The following is a 25,898-nucleotide window of genomic DNA, read 5'->3' on the forward strand; positions in this document are numbered from 1 at the left end:
GGCTTGTGATAAGAGGGAATTTTGACTGGTAACTATACAAGTACATTGATGTGTAATTGCCTTTTATTCCTTGATATTAGCATGATTATTGTAGTTTTGTAAAACGGGGTCAAAGGCATAACTATGAACTTTTCAAAAGCCAAGTAGGGAGACTGAATTAAAAAAACAATAGAGACTGGGACCTAAAATTGGGAAGTTTTTTGTGGCCTTTTTAAAGCCTTGTTTTCACAAATATATTCCTGGTCCAATATGCTTGAAATTTGCCAAAAGACTCGCCGTGTCTCCCTTTGACGTGTCCTATTTTCCCCCAGGACATGCCCTATTTTTATATTTTGGTCAGCTGTGGTCAAACTGCACAATAGCTAGAGATTAGTCTTAAATAAATAAGCACGAAAGCCAGCGCAACTAATTAAAAAGTTAATCCTTGTCCATGCATCTATTTTGTGAAAACGATCGGCCCTTGGCCATAATTCAAAGAAACCACATTCTACACTATTGTGTGTTAAGGTAGCACCAGCAATTGATTGGCAAATAAAGGATTCCCAATTTTGTTGGACTGAAAGGTACCAAAATAGCCGGCTTCATGGTACCGTAGATGTGGCAACTGTTTTTCCCTCTTTGTATATCTGACCATGTTCTCTTATTGTCAACTCGTTAATGTATTTAGTATTGTTTATTATAAAAGACGTATTCTGAATTAGATTTTTGAGGACACATTTCTGCATGGTATGTATTTTCATTCCTTTTAATTCAATGATGTAATTATCATTGGTATATATGCTATAAAAATGCCAAGTGTTCACTCGTGTAAGTTTCTTTTGTGGGAATGGCGCTATAGCAGATGGAATTACAGCATTTGTAGTGATCATTCTTGAGATTGAAATTAATTGTGGACGATTTTATTGTGGTGGTTTACTTTTTTGTTCTGGTTTATTTTTTTATTTTTGTATTATTGTAGAGGTAAAAATATTAATTTACGTGAATAATGTTTCAAATTGACATTCTATTTAGTGAAGAAGCAAATTCTTTATAGTAAAGTAATTATTTTGTCACAACAATAATTCACAGGTGATACAACAGAACATGTCGGACTTTTCTCTCTTTAGAAAAAACGAAAATCGAAGACATAATGTAATAATCGAACTGCTTCAGTGGCCTAGTGGTTAGAGCGTCCACCTTGGATGCGGGAGGTTGTGGGTTTGATCCATGGCCGAGTCATACCAAAGACTTACAGAAATGATACTAACAGCTGCCTCACTTGGCGCTCAGCATTAAGAGGTTAGTGTTAGGACTGGTTGGCCTGATGTCAGGATAATGTGACTGGGTGGGACATGATGCTGCATGTCTGCAGCATGATGCACCAGTGCTAGACATCACTATAAACTGCCACACTGCAGACATTGTAGCGATATGAATGAAAAATTGTTCTCTGCAAAAATCGGAAGATATTAAGAAATTGGGAAGTAGGCCTGGAGTGACCCCAAAAATCAGGAGTTTTTTTCCTCCCGTCATGAAAGTTGACAGGTATGGTGTAAGGTCGCTTACATCAAAGCAAACTACAACTCAGCTGTTATGGTATTAGCATCGAACCTTATTGTTTGTTTGTTGTGTTGTCATACTGCGATTACATTTTAATGAGTTAGGTATTTACAGTTTCAAACAAAGTAAAAATGCAATTACCAGTGCACTTATATAAAACATTCAGTTCAATAATGCATAAACAATAATCGAGTCAAAACGGAGAGGTAGTATTACAGCAACTCAAATGCTAAATTATTGTCATCGTTCAATCAAATTATACACAAATTTAAATTAGGCAGAAACAATAAGAAAAATTTTAAAAAATAACTTTTCAAACAAGTTTATACCATTTCATTTTAATAATCGTGCACACCAACCTCTTTATAAATATACATGTAATTTTTTAAAATATAACTTTGCCTAAATAAATGCATTTAGAACTTACCTCGAGCATCTTGAGATGTCTCGTAGTTGTAGGTTGGCTTATACACGGGTCATGCACTTTTTAGTGTTTATACCTGTTCCGTTTTGGGGGTCAGCTTATACATGAACAGGGTTATACATGAGTATATACAGTACTGAAAACTTGGATTTTAATTCACTGTTTTTTGCCTTGATGAGTCAAATGATTTACATGAAGATATTTGTAGATAAAACACTGAATATAGATATACATAATAATTTCTCATATAGACTGGAACTCTAGCTATTTTTACCTATGCCAAGAGATGAACTGAACTTGTTTAAATCTAAATTTGCTTTTAATTCCATTCAGACATTTTAATTTTAAACGATTGGGAAATCAAATACAAGGGAATATGTAATAAATACCAAATGTGTAGTTTCATGCATATTCAGGATCCATTTCTCAAATAATTGTTATTTCAACTCTTAAAGGAGAGCAAAAATATTTACAAAACTGGACACATATATTCATTATTATTTCAAGTTGGTATTCAAAGAAAAAGACTGCTCCTTGTATTTAAAATTATTATTGAACCTGGAATCTTATTGGAATCACTGTAAAAAAAATAATAGTGTTTCTCATTTTTATACAGATTTGAACAGCATATTTTCTGTTAAAACTGCTACATTGGTCCCCTCTGTACATGATGTTGCAGACAGTTTTGTCATTTTTTATTTTATAAAAGCAATAACACTTATTTTAACATGGAGTAATACAAAATTGATACAGAAAATAATTTACTTTGTATTTGTTGTGAATAAATGTTGTAGAAAATGCTATTAAATTGATTTTTTCAAACTATGCTGTCGAAACGTTCAAGTAATTTAAATATTTACAATGTAGATGCATTTTGACATTTCATTTCAGCTGCTAGTTTTTTGCTTGTCTCCCTTGTGCCAAGTAATCACTTTCGACAATCCTTCCGCTCAGCTAGAAGCATTTTAAGTCCACACAAGGAAATGCCGGTGAGTGAATGTAGGTCAGCAATTCATGATTAGCTTACAAGAAAGGAGGAGAAGGGTAGCATTACATTTTAAGAGCACCTTAGTTGTGCGCCAGATGAAAAATACCTTTTTTGTTTATTGAGATGAAGTCATCTTATAATTCATTCTATGACATGTGCACTCACCCCATGTACATTGTTGTCAAAGTCTTTGTCAGGTTCACTTATACGAATGTTATTTATCTTTATTTCCTAAACCCATCGACAGATTTTCATCAGATTTGTCATCAGTCATTATGAGGCTAAGAAAATTCATCCTTTAACACACCTGCTTGCCCATATGACCATAAAGTCAAGGCTACAGTTGTGGAAAATGTGCATTTGGGTTTCGGTCAAAGTTTTTTAATTTGCTTATATTTCCACAACTATTTGATAGCTTTCCTCATACTACTCATCCAGAGTCATTATGAAGCAAGGAGCAAAGACAAATGATTCTGTGACATGCTTGCTCCACACTTTGAGTTTGTAGTCAAGGATACTCATTTTACAGCAATGCCTTATGAACAGTTCAACATCCAGACCCTTCTTCAACCCCCTTGTCATTGAAGGTGCTTACTCATTGGAGGTTGACTACTGTACACTGCTTTGTTTAAACGAACTGTTTACTGCTGCAGTTTCACAGAAAAAACATTCAAATTCATTATTTTGGTGGTGTATTGCAAACATTTTGAGTTTCTAACATTACCTGTAAATTCCATATTTTTTAAGGTCGCACTCATAAGACGACGCCTATCTGCATGAATAAAAGTTTCAGTAAGAAAGGTCAACTTATAAATGAGTATATATATGGTACACATGAATCTGACAAGTTTTGATGTTATGATGAACTCATGAGAAAATGAAAACAACAGTACTTGTATTTATGATCACTCAGAATAACATGAGGTAATCTTAATTACGCACAAAGAATTGTGATGATGCATCAGCTCATTAATGCAAACTATTTTTTCTTGTATGTTTGTCTTATCTGTTAGAGGATCAATGATGCTAACATTAATTAAGTGCATTATATTTTCAAAACTGTTGATGTTAAACTATGTTGATATAATAAACTAAAGGTGGATGGCAAAAATTATGAATTAGACAATGGAAATCTACTGATGGACACCACTAGAGTAAACCAGTCTGGATAGCTCATAATGTTAATCCTTACCTAGTTCATAGATGTAAGTACCACCAAAATTTTCATTTTAACAGTACCACACAAATTTATACCTGCAAAATTTTAAATTATTTGGTTAGATTGGAATTTTTGGGATTTTTTTTTTTTTTAATGGGCATCCCACTTGCTAGATTGTCGTGGATTCAACTTTTTCTTTTGCAGATGACACAAGATGCCATTTTGGTGCTACATCAGGTAAGATCATGTTCCTTGTTGCAAGTCTTCAGGATAAAGACTCACCTGTTGTTTTTCTTGTTCTGGGTCTTTTAAAAAACCCATAACAGATTTGTTTAAAAAGTAATTTGAGATTAACTGTAGAATCCTTTGCGATGAAAACTTGATAAATCATATCTTAAAGAAATTATTTTTCCAGCAACCTACTGTTTATCTTGTCACATTAAATATGGTTAAGTCTTGTTTAGACTTCAGGCCTAGAGGGATGAGAGCACTAATTTACATCCCATAAAACTTAACTTAAGTATATTAAAAAATTAAATTAATTTCTTCATTAGATGGGCATAAAAACCACACATGCTTCCATTCATTACAGTTACGGAAAATTTTCCAGCCCAGATAAACATTTTTTGCCTCCATTTTTTAAGCCTCTTGCTCTTAAGCTAGGAGACTCCCTGATATATGACTGCTAAAATTGCCTAAAACCAAGAGCTCGTGCGCTATTCAATTAGCTGGAAATTAAATAAAGGACATCAAAATAAAAGCAGATATTTTCTTGTCATCTTATAGACTATAGATTGAAGTCAGTGAAATTAATGGCAATTTAATAAAATCCAATTTCTAGCAATTAGTGCATCTCTAAATATTTAGTGTTCTATTTTTTTAGACCCTCCCCATCATATGCAATGGAAAAGCAACACCTGTTGTAATACCACAGTTATCTATGTGCAGAGAATCTTAAATATAATTAGGATACATATATGCGTACAGACTGAATACAATTTAATTTGAATGCAAAACTTCATGCACATGAAAACTCATGTAAAATTGTAATGACTCTTCCTGATGTACAGTATAGCAATAAAAGCAGATTGTGCACTGACTGTGCCCATCTTTATTTCCTAAAGCACATAATAGTCCCGTTTATGATTATGTGTTTGCACATCCAGCTGCTAACAATCAGCAGATTAGTCCAGCTTTCTGCAAGTCCATTTCAATCAGGTCTCTTCAAAGTGCTACTTTGTCATGTGCGCAGACCCACTTTGCATGAATTGGCTTAAATATAGATGTTCTCAGGTCAGCTGAGACCTGTTTTGAATGTACATGTCCACTGTTCTCCAGTTCATTTAACTGATCAGTCACCTGTGTTGAATATTACTCACATCAATATGTTCTGCACCAGTCATCACAATACATGTATTAATGAACCTGATTTTTACAGATTTATTTTCACTACATAAGGTCAAGGTCACCAAGAAACTAGGGATTCCCAAATAATGATGATGGCAAGCTTGTCAGATTTAAATCTTTGGCTATGTTTTGATAGTGTGCTTTAAAACACCTGATAGCCTAATTACTTGAGACTACTGTGGTGGTACTAAATGCGTTACCTCAAATGCATGGAAAAAGAGGTCTGGATTTTATTCAGATCTGAATAACTTAATTACTCAACTTTTGTACTGCAGCACACATGGAAATGAATGCCAGTATACTAGTAAACTCATACAGAGACATATGCATCTTTATTTTAGGTTTCTTTTGTAAGGAATAAAACTATGAAATTAGGTACCCATGAATATGTATGTATTATCCAAATCACAAAGTTTGAAACACGAAAAAAATGTTTTATGGTGTATGATGTCCAGACACAGAAGTTTACTTGGATTCACCACTGTCTCTCTCATTAATAATGACGATGTATTGGCCACCCAGCTTTGCAGCTGAGAATCCCAAAAAGCTGATTCAGAATGTGATGATGCTAAGGCAAGACTCCCTAATGTTGTGCATAAACTATTCTAAAATATGTATAAGTAAGCAACAACAATGTTAAAAAAAAATCATTATGAAATTGGACAGTCTTGGAAATCAAGTATCCTGGCATAAGGTCTTGCATTTGTTGGATAAATTATGTAGATAATGATACCAAATATGATGAAGATTTTTAAAATTGTGCAGTCCAAGCCATCGAAAGAAATGTTTACAGAAAAAGCACTTTACAGACCCAGACATTGGTCAACTATTCCTTAATTTGACTAATAGGTGCATGTCAGTTGAGACAGGTGATCTCAAGCTGACTTGGGCATCTTATGGAAAACATTCAGCCTTTCATGCCTGTTATTTCAGCTCCATTTTATTTTGTTTTAAAATCAAGGCAGTGGACTAGATTAAAATTGTCTAATTTTCTTGGTTGATCTGGTTTCTATTCATTGCCAGAGTATATTGCTGAGAATGGGAACAGTTTTGCAAAGGTCCTGTTTATGTGACCTATAGTATATCCAGTGCTTTTAAAGATTTACTTTTGATCACCAGGACTAGACCATATGCATCATGCTTTTTGCACACAGTGTGCCACAAATTTTAGCATTGGGCATAGTGGTAGAGACAATGTCAGGAAGCACATTGTAGCAAAAAGTTCATAAAGGTTGGGAACCTACATGAAGACAGCTTTTTTGAGTGTTGGAATTTTTTAGATTGCAAGATTAGCATACATCGTAATTTGCTTGAGTTCACAGTTTTCCGCGCATGTACTGACACCACTAATTGTTCATCGTTCAATGTTTCATCTTCTGTATTAATACCATTTAGTAATTAAGCTACACAGCAGTTAAAATGTTTTCACCTCCATGAAAACAGATATGTGTTCCACAAAAAGTGAAGTATAATTGGAGTACACCAAAATTTGGCCTAGCATTCAGCCATCAAGCATCGATGTACATTATACTTTTCTTACAATAGTGTGCAGAGAATTTTACAATTGGGGAATATGCACAAGGGCTGGTATTGTTGCTTATAATTTACCTGTCATATATGTACCATGTAGTATTATTATTATAAGTACATTTATTTATAGCACCCCCAGCAGATTTCAGTTTTGGAGTACTTTAAGCCACCTACTCAAGTCCTACATGCTACCAGTGCGGAAGCATTGTTTGCATGTGAGCTTTCTTGTTGAACATAATCTGTCTTTCTCAGTTAGAGGTCAGCAACAGTGACGGTGAAAGATTATTTCCTATTATGAGTAAAAATAAGAGAGTTTTTAAGTGCCTCATGTGCTGAAAATTTGCAGCAATTTTAGTCACTAGATTAACTCGCAGGCAAGAAGCCTGAACTGTTTTCAAACCAAATTTACCATGGCCTGACTGAGGAAGTTCAAGACTGACACAGCATCATATTATGATTAAGTGTGAAGTTATGGTATATCAGTAAATTTGGCTGAAAATATGTACATGTAATCATGTAAATATGTTTTATTTTTATTTTGGGATTTTCATATAATGTAGTACTGACCATTGAAGTGGATGGAGTTAGTGTCATGATATACTTTTTCGCTAATTATGTTCAAAATTCACTAATTTTTATCCCACTTTTCACTAATTGCAAGTCTGGAGGGTTGGCAGCTCAGATTTTATCATCTGTAAACCACATGATACAGGGTATAGGGTATATCTTCTGTAAAAAAAAACAACATGGGTATATTCTTCTGTATTTCATATTGTGTCCATTATGCAAACTGCCCATTTTTTTAACAAAGACATGCATAAGTTAGACAAACATTATTTGATTGCAGAATTAATATGTACTGTATAAGCACATGCAGTATACATTTCTATTGGTGCTTCACTGTTGACTGGATTCAGTTGAATGTATACTAATGCAGGCTTTGTCCTTTTCTATAATTTTGTTATTTATACCTTCAGATTTACGATCATCTGTTGAATTTATTGCCAAGGGCAAAATTGTATGTTGGTAAGTACACATGTATACAATACTTTGTTGTCTTTAGATATAAAGAAAAGTGAGAAATTCACTTCATGGTTTTCATTACTGCCTTTGAAAGGCAAGTTTTTTCTTTTTAATATTCAGTCATAATTTGTATGGTGCTGTACTATATAATGCCTAGATAAGATGCTTGGCATCACATAATTATATATAATTACACATAATTATATATAATCAAAGTATTTTGTTGTAAGTAAATGACAGATTAGTTTAACAGTTATGTTTCAATCTGTATAAAATTGTAGGCTTGTAATGAATTTGTCAGAGTTATGCCCTTTTCTTAACCTTGCTATACTGTGTATTCATAAAAAAAATGTTATCATCACCTTCTCTCATAGCGTGGAAAAGGATGTTGTAGGTTTGAACCCCGGCCAAATCATACCAAAGACTTATAAAAATGGTACCAGCAGCTGCCTCGCTTGGCGTTCAGCAATAAGAGATTAGTGTTAGGACTGGTTGGCCTGGTGTCGGGATAATGTGACTGGGTGGGACATGATGCTACATGTCTGTGGCATGATGCTCCAGTGCTAGACATCACTATAAACTGTCACACTGCAGACATTGTTAAAGCTGTGTTTAAAATCCAGTTCACTCACATGCACTCTCCTGTCATGGGTTGTTACAGTCATCTAGGCTTGCTCCTGAGGGGTTTTGACCTTATCAGACCTAATCGATTTTGTTACATGACCTAAAGAAATATCTTTTACTTTTGGGATAGGAAGATTTGTACATTTGTACTCACCTGGACTAAGTGTGGGAAAGATTTTGCTGTCTCTGATGTCACAGTGTTGGTGGTATTTTTTGTACATTTTTAAATAAATTTGTTTGCTTTCTATAGATCCACAAACTCACGGGACAACAAAACTTATGTGTTACTTTGCTGTGATGTCATCCTGCCTCATCTCCAAGACTGAAAAATTAATGGTAAGGATCAGGTGCAAAAAAAAGCATTAATTTTTACATTTTATTTTTGTATCTGTTTAGATATGTAACATTTTGTGCCAAAATGACAATTCGCATACAATCAGTAAGTGTTACTCTAACATAGGTGCTTCATTATTGAGAACACTCTTAAAACTATGTGAAACATATTAAGAATTCAATCCCACACTTCTAGAGATGCCAACCATTTCGGATTTTGTGTAATTGTTATGACTTTTTGTTGATAATACTGTCTTCAGAAATTATATTGATGAAATTCCAGAAAATCACAATTTTGTATGATAAAAGTTGGAACAGGAGTTTTCAATGCAGACACAAGTAGGAAGAAAAGTCTTTTATAGCCACTGTGATAGACTGGTACATAGAGTTCAGTTTCAGAATGTTGAATGAAAGCATGTGCTTAGCAAGAAAACAGACGAGTAGAGTAAATAGGTGAAGAATGATGAAAGAAATTAAGAGATGCAGATAATTGTAATTAATTACAGATGTTTATAGGTTTTGCACCATTTTATTCTGATTGGATTGACCTTGTTCAGCATAATTATGTGGCGGCATCTCTGTACTCCTCCACTGACATAGTTTGGACTATTCATCAATAGATATATGATTGGTCTTTACTGAAGTAAAACTTAAGGATAAAACAAAATCATACGCAAAATTTGAGGAAATCTACTATGTATTGTATTTAATTAATCAGGAATGATGTATTATATTGGTAGACTGAGTTACAAATGTAGGGAATGTTGAAAGAATAAATGGGACAAAATTTCCCGAATGTATATAAATGAAATAATCTGAATTATGTGTCATTTATAAATGTCCGACTTGGCTAATTATGCTGTACATAGTTATCAGTAATCTTTGAGGTATTGTTTGTAAATAGAATGGAATGAACCATTCTTTAGGTTTTAATAATGTCTTGTTCCCACTCAATCATGTACCAATTGCATGATTTCTGACATTAAGATATTACACATATTAAGTGTATGAAAAATGCACAAGTTTATTTTATGAGTATTGCATGATTTTGTTACGATCTTTTGCCCATATGGACCACTGCAAACTCAGTATTTGAATGAATGCTATGAAATTTGTTAAAAGTTTGAAATACCTTACAGTGTGTTTAAATTTCTCATTTCAGTTTAGTCGTTATTTCCTGGACCTGTGGCAGTTGTTTCAGCCCAAACTCTCAGAGCCTCAGATTTCAATGCACCATAATAAACAGGTAACAAGACACGTGGATACTATAAATTATGGTTTTTAGTTCAGCTGGTCAGAGGCGAGAGAAGCTTATGGGATGATCTATTGTCCATCATCTGTTGATCCGTTAGCACAAGTTTGTTATCACTTCTCTTCCTAAACTACTTGGAGGATTGCCATGGAACTTCATGCACACATTCATCCTGTGGTCTAGTTGGTCTAAAATGAAAATTGTGCCTTAGATATCCGTTATAGCAGCATCATGGCCATCTTGAAAAAATCTTATTATTGCTACTCCATTTTTGATTTTAAGGCACAACTTCTGTAATCCAGATGGATCATATTGAAGAAAAATAAAATATACATTATATGTGATAACATTTTATTCATGACAATCTATCATATCAACATGGGCTTTTCACTAGAAGAGTTCTTATGATGTCTAGTTAGTCCTAAATGAAAATAGTGACCATCTGAAATCCAATATGGCCACCACAATAGCCAAATCTCTCCTTTAATATCTTGTGCACATTGGGGTACAGAAACGTAGAATACACTATAAGCAAAGGCACAAGTTACCAAGGAACCTCGAGAAAAAGAAGGATGCCATCCCCACTGGACATCGAGATGGGTGGGTTGTTTAATGGCTGTATACTCATTATAATCAAATATTGTAAATAAAGAGATTTATCTAATAAAATTGTTCACCTTTTTTGTATATATTACCAGTATTCTCAAGATACCTAACCTCTGAAAAATTGTTAACATTGTTCTGAACATTGTGTATTATGTCACTGCATTTTGTTTGTTGTTGATTCACAATCAAACAAGTTCTCTATTTTTTTCCATACAAAAATTTTCAAAAATTGTTGACATTTATATTTCAAAAGAACTGTCAACATCGAAACTAGGTCTTTTAATTGTTCTATTAGTAAAATAATGTCATGATTTAATTGCAGATGATAGTGAAACTTCTCATCCTTGGTGAAATCTCTTGAGTGCAAATTCAGGAATTTAAGTTCACTACAAACTTGGAAACACACTTCCACAGCGAACTGTATCTGTAGAACAAAGCTTTTTGTTTCACTAAGTACTCATTTCATTAAGCTGCCATGCTAACTTTGATCACATTTGTGAATGAATAGGCTAATTTAAGGTGGTTTAATTTATATTACTTGCACAATAATATTTATAACTGTTTAATTGGTCAATTGAAATTAGTCAACCTAACACATGACCATGACAGCTAGCTCTAATGCAGGTAGGATTTGCATTCATTGCAGTCCTAAAGTCTATTGAATGTTGTTTTAGCTGGAAATACCTATGCCTGGCAGCTGTTTTTAAGCTGGAAATACCTATACTATGTATATTTGTGATTTTCTTGAGTTTTAATCAGCAAATCAGTAAATAAAAGAAAGGGGTCAGAATCAAAGGACTACTGGAGACTTGGCATGTATGCATAACAACTGCACGTCTTTAATGTTTTTTAAATAAATAACCTTATGTTTGATAAAATACACAGTGCCATCAGTAGCCGTCTTAAAACTATTATTACTACTCCCGAATAGATATTCATGTCAACATTGGGTTTTTACAACACAACATTTTATGATGTCTACTTGATTCTAAATGAAAATAGTGCTAATCTGACTTCCACTATGAATGGCTATATTTTTATTATCTTGCTATTACTACTCCTAGATAGCTGGTCATAATATTGTCCTTATAAATAAGATGTATGTCAAGGCAGGTTTTAGTATGTATTTTCTCATACAGGTGTGTTAGGAAAGTTAAAAGTAAAAGATTTTTTGATGATGTTTGTGATATTATATATATTTATGTTAAATTAAAATTCTATTTCTTTTCAGGCTTTGTTACACTTTTGGCACCAAGTTTGTGTGGATTGTCCGGAGAATGTAAAACTGATCGTCAGCAACCCTCATGTCTGCAAACACATCCCGTTTACTTACATCTTGTATGAATCTTATATATCCTGATAAGTTGAATCATATTCAGTTTTGTAATCAGTATCAATTAAAGTATATGATAACAAGAAGTCAGTATTGACCTACTTTGTATACTTGCTTGGAAGTTGAGACCAATTACAGACAAGATAGACAGACCAATTACAGACAAGATAGACCCTGATCTGTCATCAAATAATGTCTGATGGCAGATTTGGGTCTGTATTATTTGTTCTACTGATAACTTCTATAAAGAAAACTGCATAGATGCAGATCTGCTGGCACATTATGCAACAGTGGATTTGGGTCTGTGAAATTGTATTTGGAGTTGACCTATGAGCAAGTATATGTGGTACTTGCAAGATGCATGTGGAGACATGTATCACTTTAAATCTTAATTTTTTTTCTTAAAGTTGTACACTACACTTCAAATCTTAGTTTGCAATTGAGACGAACCATCTCTTCTTGCTTGCAAGTCAAGTCCAACTGCAAATTGTACAGACCCAGATCTGCCATTGTATCTCAAGGTCTTTGCAGTCTGTTCAGAGTTACCAGTAGAACAAACAATGTTAATCCTGATCTGCCAGTACATGATGCAAGGTTATATCAAGGTCTGTGTTGATTGCAGCTGGGATCGACTTACAAATGGGTATATATGGTTGTGATTTGTGTGATCCTTGTTTACTTTTCCTATCTATAGTATCAGTTAATTGCAGCATTGATGCCATCTGGAAAAATGTGCAGAATGACGATATGCATGTGTAACTTATTAATTGTTAATTGTTTGATTTACATATTGATTTAATAACTTTACATTAATCCATATTGATTTAATAACTTTACATTAATCCATATTGATTTAATGACTTTACATTAATCCATATTCATTTAATGACTTTACATTAATCCATATTGATTTAATAACTTGACATTAATCCATATTGATTTAATAACTTGACATTAATCCATATTGATTTAGTAACTTTACATTAATCCATATTGATTTAATAACTTTACATTAAACAAAGGTGAATAGCAGAAACATTAAATATCATATTCATATTACCCCTATATCCTGAGTTGTAATAAACCAACAACATAGTTTGCCAATATTATTTTAAAAAATTCTTTTGATCTGCATTTATTGGGTTAGGGTTAGTAAGTGTTTATAAACTCTTTGGTTTTGTACATGCAAGTCACTTGTTTACAGAATAGTCAGATTTTTTTGTCAATTATATTTTAGAAATAAGTTTTAGATGCCTTATAAATCATGTTATCGCCAAATATATGACTTTAAAAATTAGAATGGTTGCAATAGAACAGGTTCAGTACACTTTAAATTCATCCACTAGTCCTTGTGGCTTCCTCAGATTAGCAGAGATTTATTATGGGTCTTAAGTTGTGTCCAACTTTGTGGAGATATATTGTGGGTCCTTAGTCATGTCTAACTTTGCAGACATTTATTGTGTGTCCTATGTGGCAAAAGGTTAACCCTATCTGCAGTGAAAATTATTTCAGAATTGCACCCATTTCCCAGTTGCAGCAATTTACTCTTGAAAATGGTATTCCTTACTGAGAAATTTGCTGACAGAATGTAGGGTCCAGGTCCCATTCTTCCTATACTCAAGCACCATAATGTTAGGGTCTGATTGGTAGGTTGCTACAGATGTGAATTCAAAATCTCCATAAAATATAATTTTTCTCTTTTAAATACATATTGAATGCTTCTCTAACTGCAGCATACTTATGTTAAATTACATTTAACTCATTTTTATTCAAGGAGATAGATGGATTTTATATCTTACCATGTATGTAATGTCGGATGCTTTCTGATTGGTCAGATGTTAAAATTTGCAGCAATGACATCAGTGATTCACTGTCGTTGACACATGATGGTCATTCTTACTTTTGGGCTATTGTGAATGACATTGTTGAATATCTGCATAAGTCTCCTACAATTGTTATGCCCCATACAATATTTGTCACCCTTCTACATCAAGCCATCTGTCTTTCTATCACATGTTTAGGGTTTGCATTTATGTACTCTATACTCTTGAAACACATTTGAAGTTTAGATTAGAGATCATTTTGTATTTAGACACTAGGAAACTTTGTGGTAGTTTTTAATGAACTTGTAGAACATGTCCTACTAGCCAAGCATGGCAATATTTTATCTGCTATTGAAAAATCACAAAGAATGTCCCAGAGACATCAATCAAAGGTTGTTGCCTCCACAGACCTGCCAACTCTTACAATTTTGCCATAAGTCTTATGAAAATTACCCTTAAAATGCAGACTTACGCCATACTAGCAAAAACTATGGAAAAATGATTGTTGCTGAAACGTCTGGATAATTGGTTCATCCGTGTTTTATTTGGATCCGGGTTTCATTTTTGAATTAGTGAAATTAGTCAGGGAACCAGACTAACTTTACAGCAGCACCCCAGATGCTTTAAACTGTACCTATTTGTTCATGCAAAGCATCTGCATAATCATACTGTTGATTATAGATTTTTTTTAAATGGCATCCAAGAAGTGATGCATGTTTAAGATGAAAGGGAAAATAAGCTTCTAGAAAAGTGTTAATAATCAACATAGAAGAATAAAAAGGAGTACTCAGATTCTTGTGAATAAAAGCAAGAAGCCATTGAGCTGTATAGGGTTTGGAACTAGAGTTTGTGCAACTGTACTAGTGGTAAATAAAGTCTACGTGTACTTTACAAACTTAATGTTTATGATTGTTGCAACAAACTTTTAATTACGTTTTCCAGCTTTACAATAGCAGTTATTGATATTTTGTTACATCTTACTGAAAACTGGTCAATCTTTTGGAAAAAAATCAACTGCCTTACTGAGACGGACACGTCAGGGTTGGCAGGTCTACCTCCAAAGTTAAATTTGTAAAAATGAACCTTAGCTGGTTCCAGAATGTACATTAAAAACAGTTTTATCATACCTTAACAGAGCTGACCATGAGGACCAGGATGTAGTGATGTTTAACAGGGTAACATTGCCTGCTTACTATGGCTTGCTGAGGATGTGCTGCCAGCAGTCTCGGCCATTCACCCGTCAATTAGCCCAGCACCAGAACATCCAATGGGCCTTCAAGAACATCACTCCCTATCCAGCACAGTACACTGCAGTAAGTAGAGATAATAGCTAAATTCTTCCAATTCATGACATATATGGTTCATTTCATTGCACAAAAACATTTGGTGTAAAAGGTGAATAAAAAATACTGCCATATTTGTATGTGGAAACAAATTTTTTGTTTAGCTTTCAGCCAAGATTCAATATTGTATTGATATGCTGCTTATGCTTGTACATACTAAAATGAAGGTAAAGGATTGAATGGCAGCAATCTCCTTGAGATTAAGCCTTCAAGGATTAGTAAAATTTGGTAGGGATATGTACTACATACATATGCAACAGACAGGGTTTTGTCCCTGTAAGTCAATGAGCTTTCACCTAGGTCATTGAAAGCCTTTAAATTCAGGCGATTTTGGTAGTAAATAAATAAAATATCGAACATTTTGTTTTGAGTCATTTTAGATCATTTATTTTATGTTGTGCAAGAATTAGAAGTAGTTTGAATTTTTTGCCATCTACTAGCCATTTCACAGTATCAGGATCCACATGAAGTAATCAGACATGTGCATGGTGTCCTTTTTTTCTTGTGATGATGTTAAAACATGCATGCTCTTTCACTTAACCTTGTTTTTCCAGCCAGGCAAAGATAGTTAACTTGCAACAGTCTTTTATACATATCAGTCATTGCCTGGAAAATGCACGTTCAGAGAAAATTGGATGCAATACAAAGACTTCATTAATTGGTTGAGAAAAGACGTGACCTCAAAACACTGTATTTTGCATAGTGTGCAAGAAAAAAGCTATTGCAGAAATGGGATTTAGCCATGCAAATGGAAGAAACTCATGAAAATCAGGAAAGACACAAGTGCACTGTTTGATTTTCAGTGTTTATAGTCAGCATATAAAAACTGACATCCAGTTATTTGACATTGTTTTCTTTTGCATCAGCAAAGCTGGTTATTTATTTCTTTAATGTTTTTCATTTTCCTTGTATTTAAATTAGCAACTGGATATGGAAAACATGATAAAAGGAGTTGTCATTGAAAACTGGTCATTGAAAAGTAATTGAATTTCAGTTGTCCAGATCTGTATGAACCCAGAACATAATCATAGATAAAATGTTCCTTTGCTTTATTATAAACATGGTATTCCATATCACATTTCTGTATGCTGCCATAAGATGGAGTGTTATGATATTGATCATTTGTATGGCATCCATCCAGCCATCTCTTACCAATTTTGTTACTGCATCTTAACCTGAGTTGTTCACCATCTAGTTGAGGAATGTTGTGAATGGCACATGTACTAATGAACAATCCAATTGATTTGGAGGTTTAAGGTCAAGGTTTAGTGACTGAAAGAAATCTAAAATGTTTCAGCATAATAACTGAACTTGTCCACCATCCATAGTTACCAAAGGTTTCTGCAAAATAATTTGAGGTCTCCACAATCTACAGTTGCTAAATTGTATGGCTGTATGCAATTGGGGATGGGTGGAAGTCTATTGACATAGGGGTCAAATGTCAAGGTCACTGTCTGAAAGAAAGAAATTGGCTTTTACACATTATCTTCAATTTCTATCATCAGCAGTCACCAGTCTTTGTGAATGGCTTACATTTGGGGCAAACAACCGCTCCGGTGGCCTAGTGGTTAAAGCGTCCACCTTGGATGTGGGAGGTCATGGGTTTCAAACCTAGGCCATCTTACACCAATATCAAACCTAAGCGACCACTCCGGTGACCCAGTTGTTAGAGCATCTGTATTAGATGCGGGAGGTCGTGGGTTAGATCCTCGGCCGAGTCATAACAAAGACTTACAAAAATTGTACTAACAGCTGCCTCGCTTGGCACTCAGCATTAAGAGGTTAGTGTTAGGACTGGTTGGCCTGGTGTGAGGATAATGTGACTGGGTGGGACATCATGCTACATGTCTGCTGCATGATGCTCTAGTGCTAGACATCACTATAAACTGCCACACTGCAAACATCATAGTGAGATGACTGAAAAATTGTTAAAGCTACGTTAAAAATCCAAATCACACACATTTGGGGCAAGGAAGAAAACTGCCAGTTTTGAGGTCGAAAGTCAATGTCATGGCAGCAGATTTTTAAAAAAGTATTTCTGCAGAATCACATTAGTTTGCATCACATACCTGGACCAAACTTTGTTGATGACATGGGATAATAATGAAACTTGTAGATTCTGGAGTAAAAATGTCAGAGGTCATGGGCATTGTATGTCTAATTAAAAAAAATTGTCCTAAAAGTGCCTACATATGAGGACTATTAAACTTGGCAGGTGTATAATGTGACGTTTACAGTGCTCCTGTTCATATATTGCATTGTTAATGCTATTATTAAGCTTGGCAAACAAGCATTGGAAGATAATGCTTTGTGTGGATAACTGGGTCAGAGAAAAAGTACTGCCTAAATCTCTACATTGAAGTACATCTCTTAAATGATGTGAATCATCACTGTAAAGTCTCTTTTTTTTTGTTGTTGTTGGTGACTTTGAAAACCTACAGCATTTTACAACATTTTGAATTAGCAAAGTTTTGCTCTATTTTCTTAAAAAATGGCAGAGAATGTGATTTATGTGAGATAGATGAATGTGAGAAAACATCAGAGTTAACATTATATGATGTAGTCTTGTTTAAATCTTATTTGTATTTAATCATTTGTAATCTAATGTTTGTGTACTGTTGACACAAGATGATAATTTAGACCCGAGTGTCCCAGTGTTTTACATGGTATGCTTATGGGCAAACTTATCATAACTTGTCTCTACTTAGGAGTTGTCGGATCAAGAGAATAATAATTTATCATCATTTTTTCACCAGGCTGTTGATGAGCTGTTCCGGATGATGCGACTGATGTCCACAGTGTATCCTGACAGCTCAGATGAGGAGATCAAAGCTGTTAATGTCTTTAAAAAGAACACAGTCCAGCTGTACCTACAGAGCATGGATGCCAGATCTTGTTGGCAGACTCTTATAAGGTTAGCTAAGATATCTTGTCACATAAGTTAAACTATTCAGGTCACACAGGTACGAAACTACATTTTTTAGGAATAAACATTAAGAAAGTCTGTAAAAGATCGAGCAGAGTGAGACATGGCTTGAGTTTCATGCAGTCACATATTTACAACCTCTTGCAAGGCAAATAACTATTTTAAGTTTGCTGTTCTAATATTTTTAAAAATTTGATTCTATACAACAATACAGCAGAACAGAAGATATGTACATGTAGAAATGGTTCCAAAGGCAATCATTAAGTTAAGCAGAATTACAACTTTTGATGAAACCCGGTGTCTTGTCTTAAATAGGACAGATCTTGAAAACTATTGCTCCAAAAAAAGTTTGCAAAATTTTACACTGTGATACTGATGCTGACAGTTTTATCCATGTCTTGCTTTACTAATAATGATTAATAAATTTTCATTGATATGTTACATTTATAAATCTCACCTTTATTTCAGTGCATTTAAGATTTTGGTTGAGACAGCTGAAGATCGTATCATTCTAGTCACAAACAGGGGACTTCCAATACTGACAGAGGTAAATAATGCCTAGTTACTTTGAAATCTACATGACAGAGGATAGAAGTTTTCGTGACTGTTAGATTCTTTTTAAGAATGTGCAAAATTGGAAATCTTATGTTTATTTTATTGTAGTTGTGTGTGAAATTTCCTGCCTGAATAGGTGGGATTTATTTGCAATACTAACATTCCCTGAAGATGTTGCAGCCACTTGAATGTTCGATGTTAACTTGGATGCTGTGAAAAGATATTATAGTCCTGAATACAAGATTTTTGTATGTCAACATTTTTTAAATATTGAAATATGTGTTATAATTCTAATACGAATTATTCCTCCCAAAATTTGGATAAACCCAACTGTTGGAAAAACTGATTTACTTTCTGATCATCTGTGTACAAAAAATCACTCCCATCTGTATTTTCTTTTGATCAAGTTGAGTTTATTAATTTGTGTAGTTCTTTTTTTAAAACCATGAGCATTTATTTCTAGTACAATAACTGTTAGCTGAAGAAAATATGATTGTTAGTTAGATTACACTTGTTTGTTAACAATGGTTTGTGTGATTGCAGGCATTCCATACATTGCATGTGATGTACCATGAAGCAACAGCATGCCACGTTACAGGAGACATTGTGGACCTACTATCCATTATACTTAACTGCCTGAAGGTGGCCAGGTACCACATGGAGAAGAAAGGTAGGTGACACCTGTCAGCAACTTTGGCCTTGTTTGCTTGTGAGTTGATGCCTTGTTGAGCTTAAGTATAATTTGGTACAGTAGTGGTAAGTTGTGAGTCCCAGTTTTATTGGATACGAGTTGTTGTGTATTTTATGCTTACTATAAACAGGAATTTAAGCCCCATTGAATAAGGATTATATAGCCATTTCATCATTCAGTGATTTTCAGTGCTGACAAAAATGTAATGTTTTGCAAAACATGGAAAATTAATACCTTTGAATGAGTTGTCAGTAATTGAGCTGGAAAGAGTGAATGTGAGTAAGGTCAGTTTTTACTTGCAACAGGGCTCAGCAAACCTTTACTCTGAACATTGTTGAGCTCTGGAAGGGCTTGAGGACAGAATGATAATGCAGTGTAGTTACTATAATTAACCCAAATAGTTGACCCTTCAGATTTCTTTTCAGAATTCATTTTAAATATTACCAAAGTTATCTGGACACCAAGAAAATGTTTTTGTTTTTTAAGGTTACAAGCAAATACTTTTTAATAAGTTTGAACATAAACTAAGGAATGTTGTACTTTTATTCAAACCCTAGTGAATGACTACTAAATCCTGAAGCAGTGAAACCTCTTTGATTACCTTAATTATTAGGTGGATTAACTTTGGTTATTGTCATTAGGCAACAGTAAAAACACACATGTTCCACAACTTGCGATCAAAAAGTTCCCAAAACAAAATGAGCTGCAAACTTTTTGATTAAGGGAAAAGCAATCTTTCATATTGAGAAAGTTGGCAGAGTTAATGAATCACTTTGATAACCATAATATCAGTGTTCATCAGCATTGCATATATGATTGTAGGTTTTTATATTTATCATTCGAGAGTGTACAAAGAAGACAAAGTAGCCATTCACTTAATTCCTATTTTCAATAAGGTTGATTAATTTTTGTATGATGTAAAGTGTTTATGTTTGTGAGTTATTATCTTTGTTTTCTCTTTTCCAGTGAACTAAACTTGATTTATACTTATTTCTGACAAAGATGTCAACATGCGTAACTTGTGAGTTTCACAAGTTCTCTTAGTCTCAGTTTTATTCTTTTTCATATTTCCCTTTGGTAACCTCATTTTGGATCCAATCAATTTAGTCTTGACAAATGACTGAGAGTAGTATACATTGCCATGCGCTGTTGAAAAATGTTGGCAGTTAAAATCAAGTACCATACATTCTCGCTTATAAGACAAGTCCAACTGCAAACTGCAGAGACCCAGAAATGCTTTTGCATAATGCACCAGAAGACTGGGGTCTGTTCAGTTTGATAGATGTAATCAGTAGAACAAACAGCATAGACCTTGATCTGCAGGACAATTATGTTATGGCAGATCAGGATCATTGTTGTTCGACTCAGTTTATAAGTGAGTATATATGGTACAAGTTCATGATTAAGGCTGCAATGTTTACAAAGCTAGTAACTATGTAAGCAAACGTATTTTTGCTTGTCGTATGATGCAGGAACTACCAATTCCAATTAAATTATATATTTGTACATCTAGTACAATTTCTTCTGTTAATTCTTTATTATGGTATTGATAGTTTTCACACAGAATATAGCATCTCTTGGAAAAAGCAAAAGTTGATGAAAATTGGTTGTACCATGCATTAGTCAACATTATACATTACATTGATTTAGTGACCTGGTTGAAAAAATTCTTTCATCTTTGTTTCCATTGAAAAATGTTCCTTATGAGAAAAGATTAATATTTATTTAAAAGAAACACAGATTCATGTTTATAAGCTGCTGCACACTTCTTTGCCACTGTAGATCTTACAAAAGCAACCCATGCACATATCCAGGTAGTATGTCTGGTTGCATTATTAATTTTTCATTATATACATATATTTAGCTGTTTGAAGCACTATTAGGATGTTGTACCCAAATTGTCCTATATATTAAACAAAGGCATGTCATAATAAGAGGTAAAAGATGTGTAGCTAATGGAGCAATTGCAAGTTCATTGAGATACATAATGCCAATTGTTCATGGACTACAAAAAAAGAGCTGTCAACATTAAACCTATTGTGAAGGTTGGCAAAAAGTTTGAGTTTCAAATCAGTGCGATTAAATAGCATAAATTTGGCTGTTATATACATGTTTAGAAATGTTGGTTAAGATTGCAGCCTTATTCGCAACTGGAAATTGTTTTGATGAGGTGACTGTTGCCATCATATTAATGCTTAACATTTCTGTCCAAGTTATTGCATAAATATAGACTTTAATAAAGGCAACTAGTATGTGTATAGATGCTAGTTTTACTTTAAAGGACTTTAAGTGGTCACACATATGGTAGTGTTAGAAACAAATTCTGCACAGTTTACACATCTGATTCTGTTAATGAACCCTGGCTTTATCTCTATTCTGTAGTTCTGATAAACTATTGCCCTGATGTTAAAGTATCAATATGTTTTGTGTAAAGTTCAGTCGTCCTGAGCCGTAGATTGGGTGAACATCAAAGTAGATTCTTTAGTAATTTTAGTGTTGGATGTTGGCAACTTCTGTACCCCATAACAAATTTTGATTGTCTCAAAACAGAATTGGACCAAATTTGACAGGAATCATCCCATCATAAAAACCTTTCAGGCTTTAAAAAATGCTGATACACAAAAAGCTTTCTGTCGTAATGAGCTTTCAAGTTCATACAAATGATTCAAAACTTCAATCAAATATGACCACTGTTACTAAAAATAGAACACCCTTGAGGCAACTCTTTTTAAAAACCACCCTGCAGAATTTGACCAGATTTGACAGAATACAGTACAAGCATAAAGGTTTTAAAACTCGTGATGCTTATCCAGTGTCAAATATGGAAACCATTGCTAAAATATAAAAAATTTCAGAACTTTTTTAATAAAGGTTTCGTAACAAAATTAGACCAACTTTGACAGAAAGCATCTTGGCATAAAGTTTAATATTTCAATATTGGACAAATGATGCCACTATGCCATGGTATAAGGATAAGATACAAACAATAGAGAATCTTTGAAACAGTTGTTTTCATAACAGTAGTGTTGGAATTTCTACAGAAAGCATCCTACTTGCTCAGATTACCTGGCTAACTACTTGTGCATTTGACTGTTAAGGCGATGTGAGGCCGGGATCAATCTCAGGTGCACGTGTGACTCTGTGTTATGCAATGTCATTATTTATATGCTAAGTGAATTAAGGGCATACATGTAAGGAGATTTGAGGGCAGGTATTTGACGAGCAGTAATTCATAGACAAATTATACATGATGTTTAACAAATACAGGTATTTTGATTACTTATGAAAATTTTGTTGTAATTTATGAATGGACCAAAATGAGCCCTTATCATGCCTTATCCTTTTGTTGTAATTTATGAATGGACCAAAATGAGCCCTTATCATGCCTTATCCTTTTATTGTAATTTATGAATGGACCAAAATGAGCCCTTATCATGCCTTATCCTTTTGTTGTAATTTATGAATGGACCAAAATGAGCCCTTATCATGCCTTATCCTTTTGTTGTAATTTATGAATGGACCAAAATGAGCCCTTATCATGCCTTATCCTTTTGAGGTTTAACTGCATTTTTTATCATAATTTATGATTGTACACTTCATCAGTCATTCTCATGTTGAGTGTATTATTGAGCCTTTAAAGACTAAGTCTGGTATCAGTCATTCTCATGTTGAGTGTATTATTGAGCCTTTAAAGACTAAGTCTGGTATCAGTCATTCTCATGTTGAGTGTATTATTGAGCCTTTAAAGACTAAGTCTGGTATCAGTCATTCTCATGTTGAGTGTATTATTGAGCCTTTAAAGACTAAGTCTGGTATCAGTCATTCTCATGTTGAGTGTATTATTGAGCCTTTAAAGACTAAGTCTGGTATCAGTCATTCTCATGTTGAGTGTATTATTGAGCCTTTAAAGACTAAGTCTGGTATCAGTCATTCTCATGTTGAGTGTATTATTGAGCCTTTAAAGACTAAGTCTGGTATCAGTCATTCTCATGTTGAGTGTATTATTGAGCCTTTAAAGACTAAGTCTGGTATCAGTCATTCTCATGTTGAGTGTATTATTGAGCCTTTAAAGACTAAGTCTGGTATCAGTCATTCTCATGTTGAGTGTATTATTGAGCCTTTAAAGACTTAGTCTGGTATCAGTCATTCTCATGTTGAGTGTATTATTGAGCCTTTAAAGATTAAGTCTGTTGTTTTTTCAGGTGCCCAGATGGCCGAGTTAAAGATGTGTCTGATCACTTGGAAGGAATGGATGGAGTTGGTGAAAAAGCTTCTGACTCTTCTCAATTCCTACACCTCACAAGAAATCAGGCTTAACTGCATAGGTAACAAAATAGCTGAAGATTTGCAGCTCTTTTTTTCTTGCTGAAACAAAGCAAGTTTATTCATTTTACAGTAGCTGTAAGAATTATGCATACATCCAGCAAGACCCAAATATGGTATTTTCAATAATTGTCAGTAATTTCCATTATTAGAATTTGACTCATATAAGCCTTTATTTCAGGTTCCTTATTACACAAAATATCTTTACATTAGATGACGGTGGTTTGCTACATTGTGCCTACAGTCCTGATGAATCTAGGTTAATGGCACAGGTAGCAAGAGCTTCACTCACTCAGGTTTCTATTACTTTAAAACATGGCAAGATTTTTATTTTTGGGGTGGTGGTATTTTCTAATAAATCATTAATTTATTTTGCCTGATGTAATCGATACAGAATGAAAATGGAGTTTGACTTTTAACTCAGTTTTTTGCTCACTTTGCATTTTTATCCATGAACATTTGTTATTTTTGAAGTTAAAGCTCAACAGTGTTTGTCAAATAGCATTTCAGCATATTTAAAACTGTACTAATGATGACAGTCTGCCTTTAGTTGTGGCCATTGCTACTAATAATAGAAAAACTTTTAATGATCAGCTGTTAAAAACTGCCTTCCATAATTTTACCAAATTTGACAGCATCCTGTCAACAAGGGTCTATCATGTTTGTACAAATTATGCCAAGCCACCATCAGTAATGGTCACTTATACAAAAAAAAAAAACTTTAAATAACTTTTTAAAAGCTGTGCTGCAGAATTTGACCAAATCTGGTGGAAAGCATTCATTTATGAAGGCCTTTCAGCTTTTTGAAAATGATGCTAATAAGTTATGTTAGTATCATTTATTTTCATTGGGCTCAGTTTTTGTTGTTTTGTATTTAAAAAAAGGCATTTTCGTGGGTACCTAAATTCGTGGTTTTGCCTGTCAAAGTTTTCATATTAGTAGGTATTTAATGTCATGGTTTAACCTCTACAAATACCCAAAATAAGGAAAACAAAAGAATAAAACTATGCCGAAGCAAAAGGTGGTCACTTAAATGTTTAAAACAATACTACCACCTGTATGAGCACAAATCAAAGATCTGGCAAGTTCAATACCGTGTTTTCCACCAAGTGAATAACATCAGTTGGAGACGACACAGTCAACAACACTAAAACAAGACTTCTATCTCAATGAGCACAAATAAAACACCTGTCAAGATTATTCACTTTTGCCATGTTTTTGTTTGAGTGCTCAACATCAAAGGAAGCAGACACAGCCAACAACACTAAGCCAATCAGTTATTAAAGTACATATGAATGATCTCTTAAACCACTGTCCATCAAGTTGCACCATCAGTACTTTTGGATGATAATGGCGATAACACAGTGGCTTAAGAGTGGTAAAATTCAATTTTTGGACTCCCCGCAGTTCCTGGTCTTCCTAACCCGTCAAAAGCTGCGAACATGGCACAGGCACTTGCTTACCAGGCAGTTAATAATGCAGTAGAACCCCTGCTTCAGTCACTTTCCCAGAAAAGAAAGCGAGGAGAGTGTAACAGAGTGGTATGCTAAACAGGTCATGGACGCCAATACTGAAAAAGAAGATGTTACTGGTGACAATCAGTGCACAGTATTAGTAAACCTTGCATCCTCATTAATCAAGCTAATTCACGCTGAATGGATAATTGCAGTTTGCGTGACAATGAGTGAAAGATCGGATCTAATTATCAGAGGTTTTGAGAAAGTTGGACTTGTTTAATTCAGCAATTTGGGGATTATTTAATTCAGCAATTTGGGGATTATTTACCTGAGAAGCATATGGAGTATCATTAGACTTGATTGACACGATGTTGATACAGTGGCTTTGTCCAAAAATCTGTGATGTATGAGCTTTAATACTCTGCTATAATTAGTGTATATTCATAGTGTTTCATTAATAATAATTATAGTATTTTACAGGACTGTTATTTTGGATTAAAAATGCATGGATGAAATGAAATCTGCTTTCAGAAAGATATGTTCCTATCCTAAATCCTGTTTA

General features: G+C 34.0%; 1 protein-coding gene across 2 annotated transcripts in view; it reads left to right on the top strand.

Annotated features, from left to right (window-relative positions):
* LOC149805595 (ubiquitin carboxyl-terminal hydrolase 34-like) overlaps positions 1-24,018 on the top strand; it is a 147,292-nt gene extending 123,274 nt beyond the window's left edge. The window contains exons 63-73 of one of the 2 annotated variants that reach the window (XM_089950231.1): positions 2,855-2,952; positions 4,315-4,347; positions 8,025-8,073; positions 8,945-9,030; positions 10,190-10,273; positions 12,117-12,223; positions 15,177-15,354; positions 18,141-18,298; positions 18,779-18,857; positions 19,409-19,535; positions 23,759-24,018. In XM_089950231.1, coding sequence (XP_089806357.1) covers positions 2,855-2,952; positions 4,315-4,347; positions 8,025-8,073; positions 8,945-9,030; positions 10,190-10,273; positions 12,117-12,223; positions 15,177-15,354; positions 18,141-18,298; positions 18,779-18,857; positions 19,409-19,535; positions 23,759-23,925 — 1,166 coding nt within the window. In that variant the 3' untranslated portion in view covers positions 23,926-24,018. The remainder of the gene's footprint in view (positions 1-2,854; positions 2,953-4,314; positions 4,348-8,024; positions 8,074-8,944; positions 9,031-10,189; positions 10,274-12,116; positions 12,224-15,176; positions 15,355-18,140; positions 18,299-18,778; positions 18,858-19,408; positions 19,536-23,758) is intronic. The other variant, XM_089950232.1, reaches the window with a different exon arrangement.
* The last annotated feature ends 1,880 nt before the right edge of the window (positions 24,019-25,898 follow it).

This window comes from Sinohyriopsis cumingii, chromosome 2 (genome assembly GCF_028554795.1).
Source record: "Sinohyriopsis cumingii isolate HCF-2022 chromosome 2, ASM2855479v2, whole genome shotgun sequence".
NCBI classification, from domain to species: Eukaryota; Metazoa; Mollusca; class Bivalvia; order Unionida; family Unionidae; genus Sinohyriopsis; species Sinohyriopsis cumingii.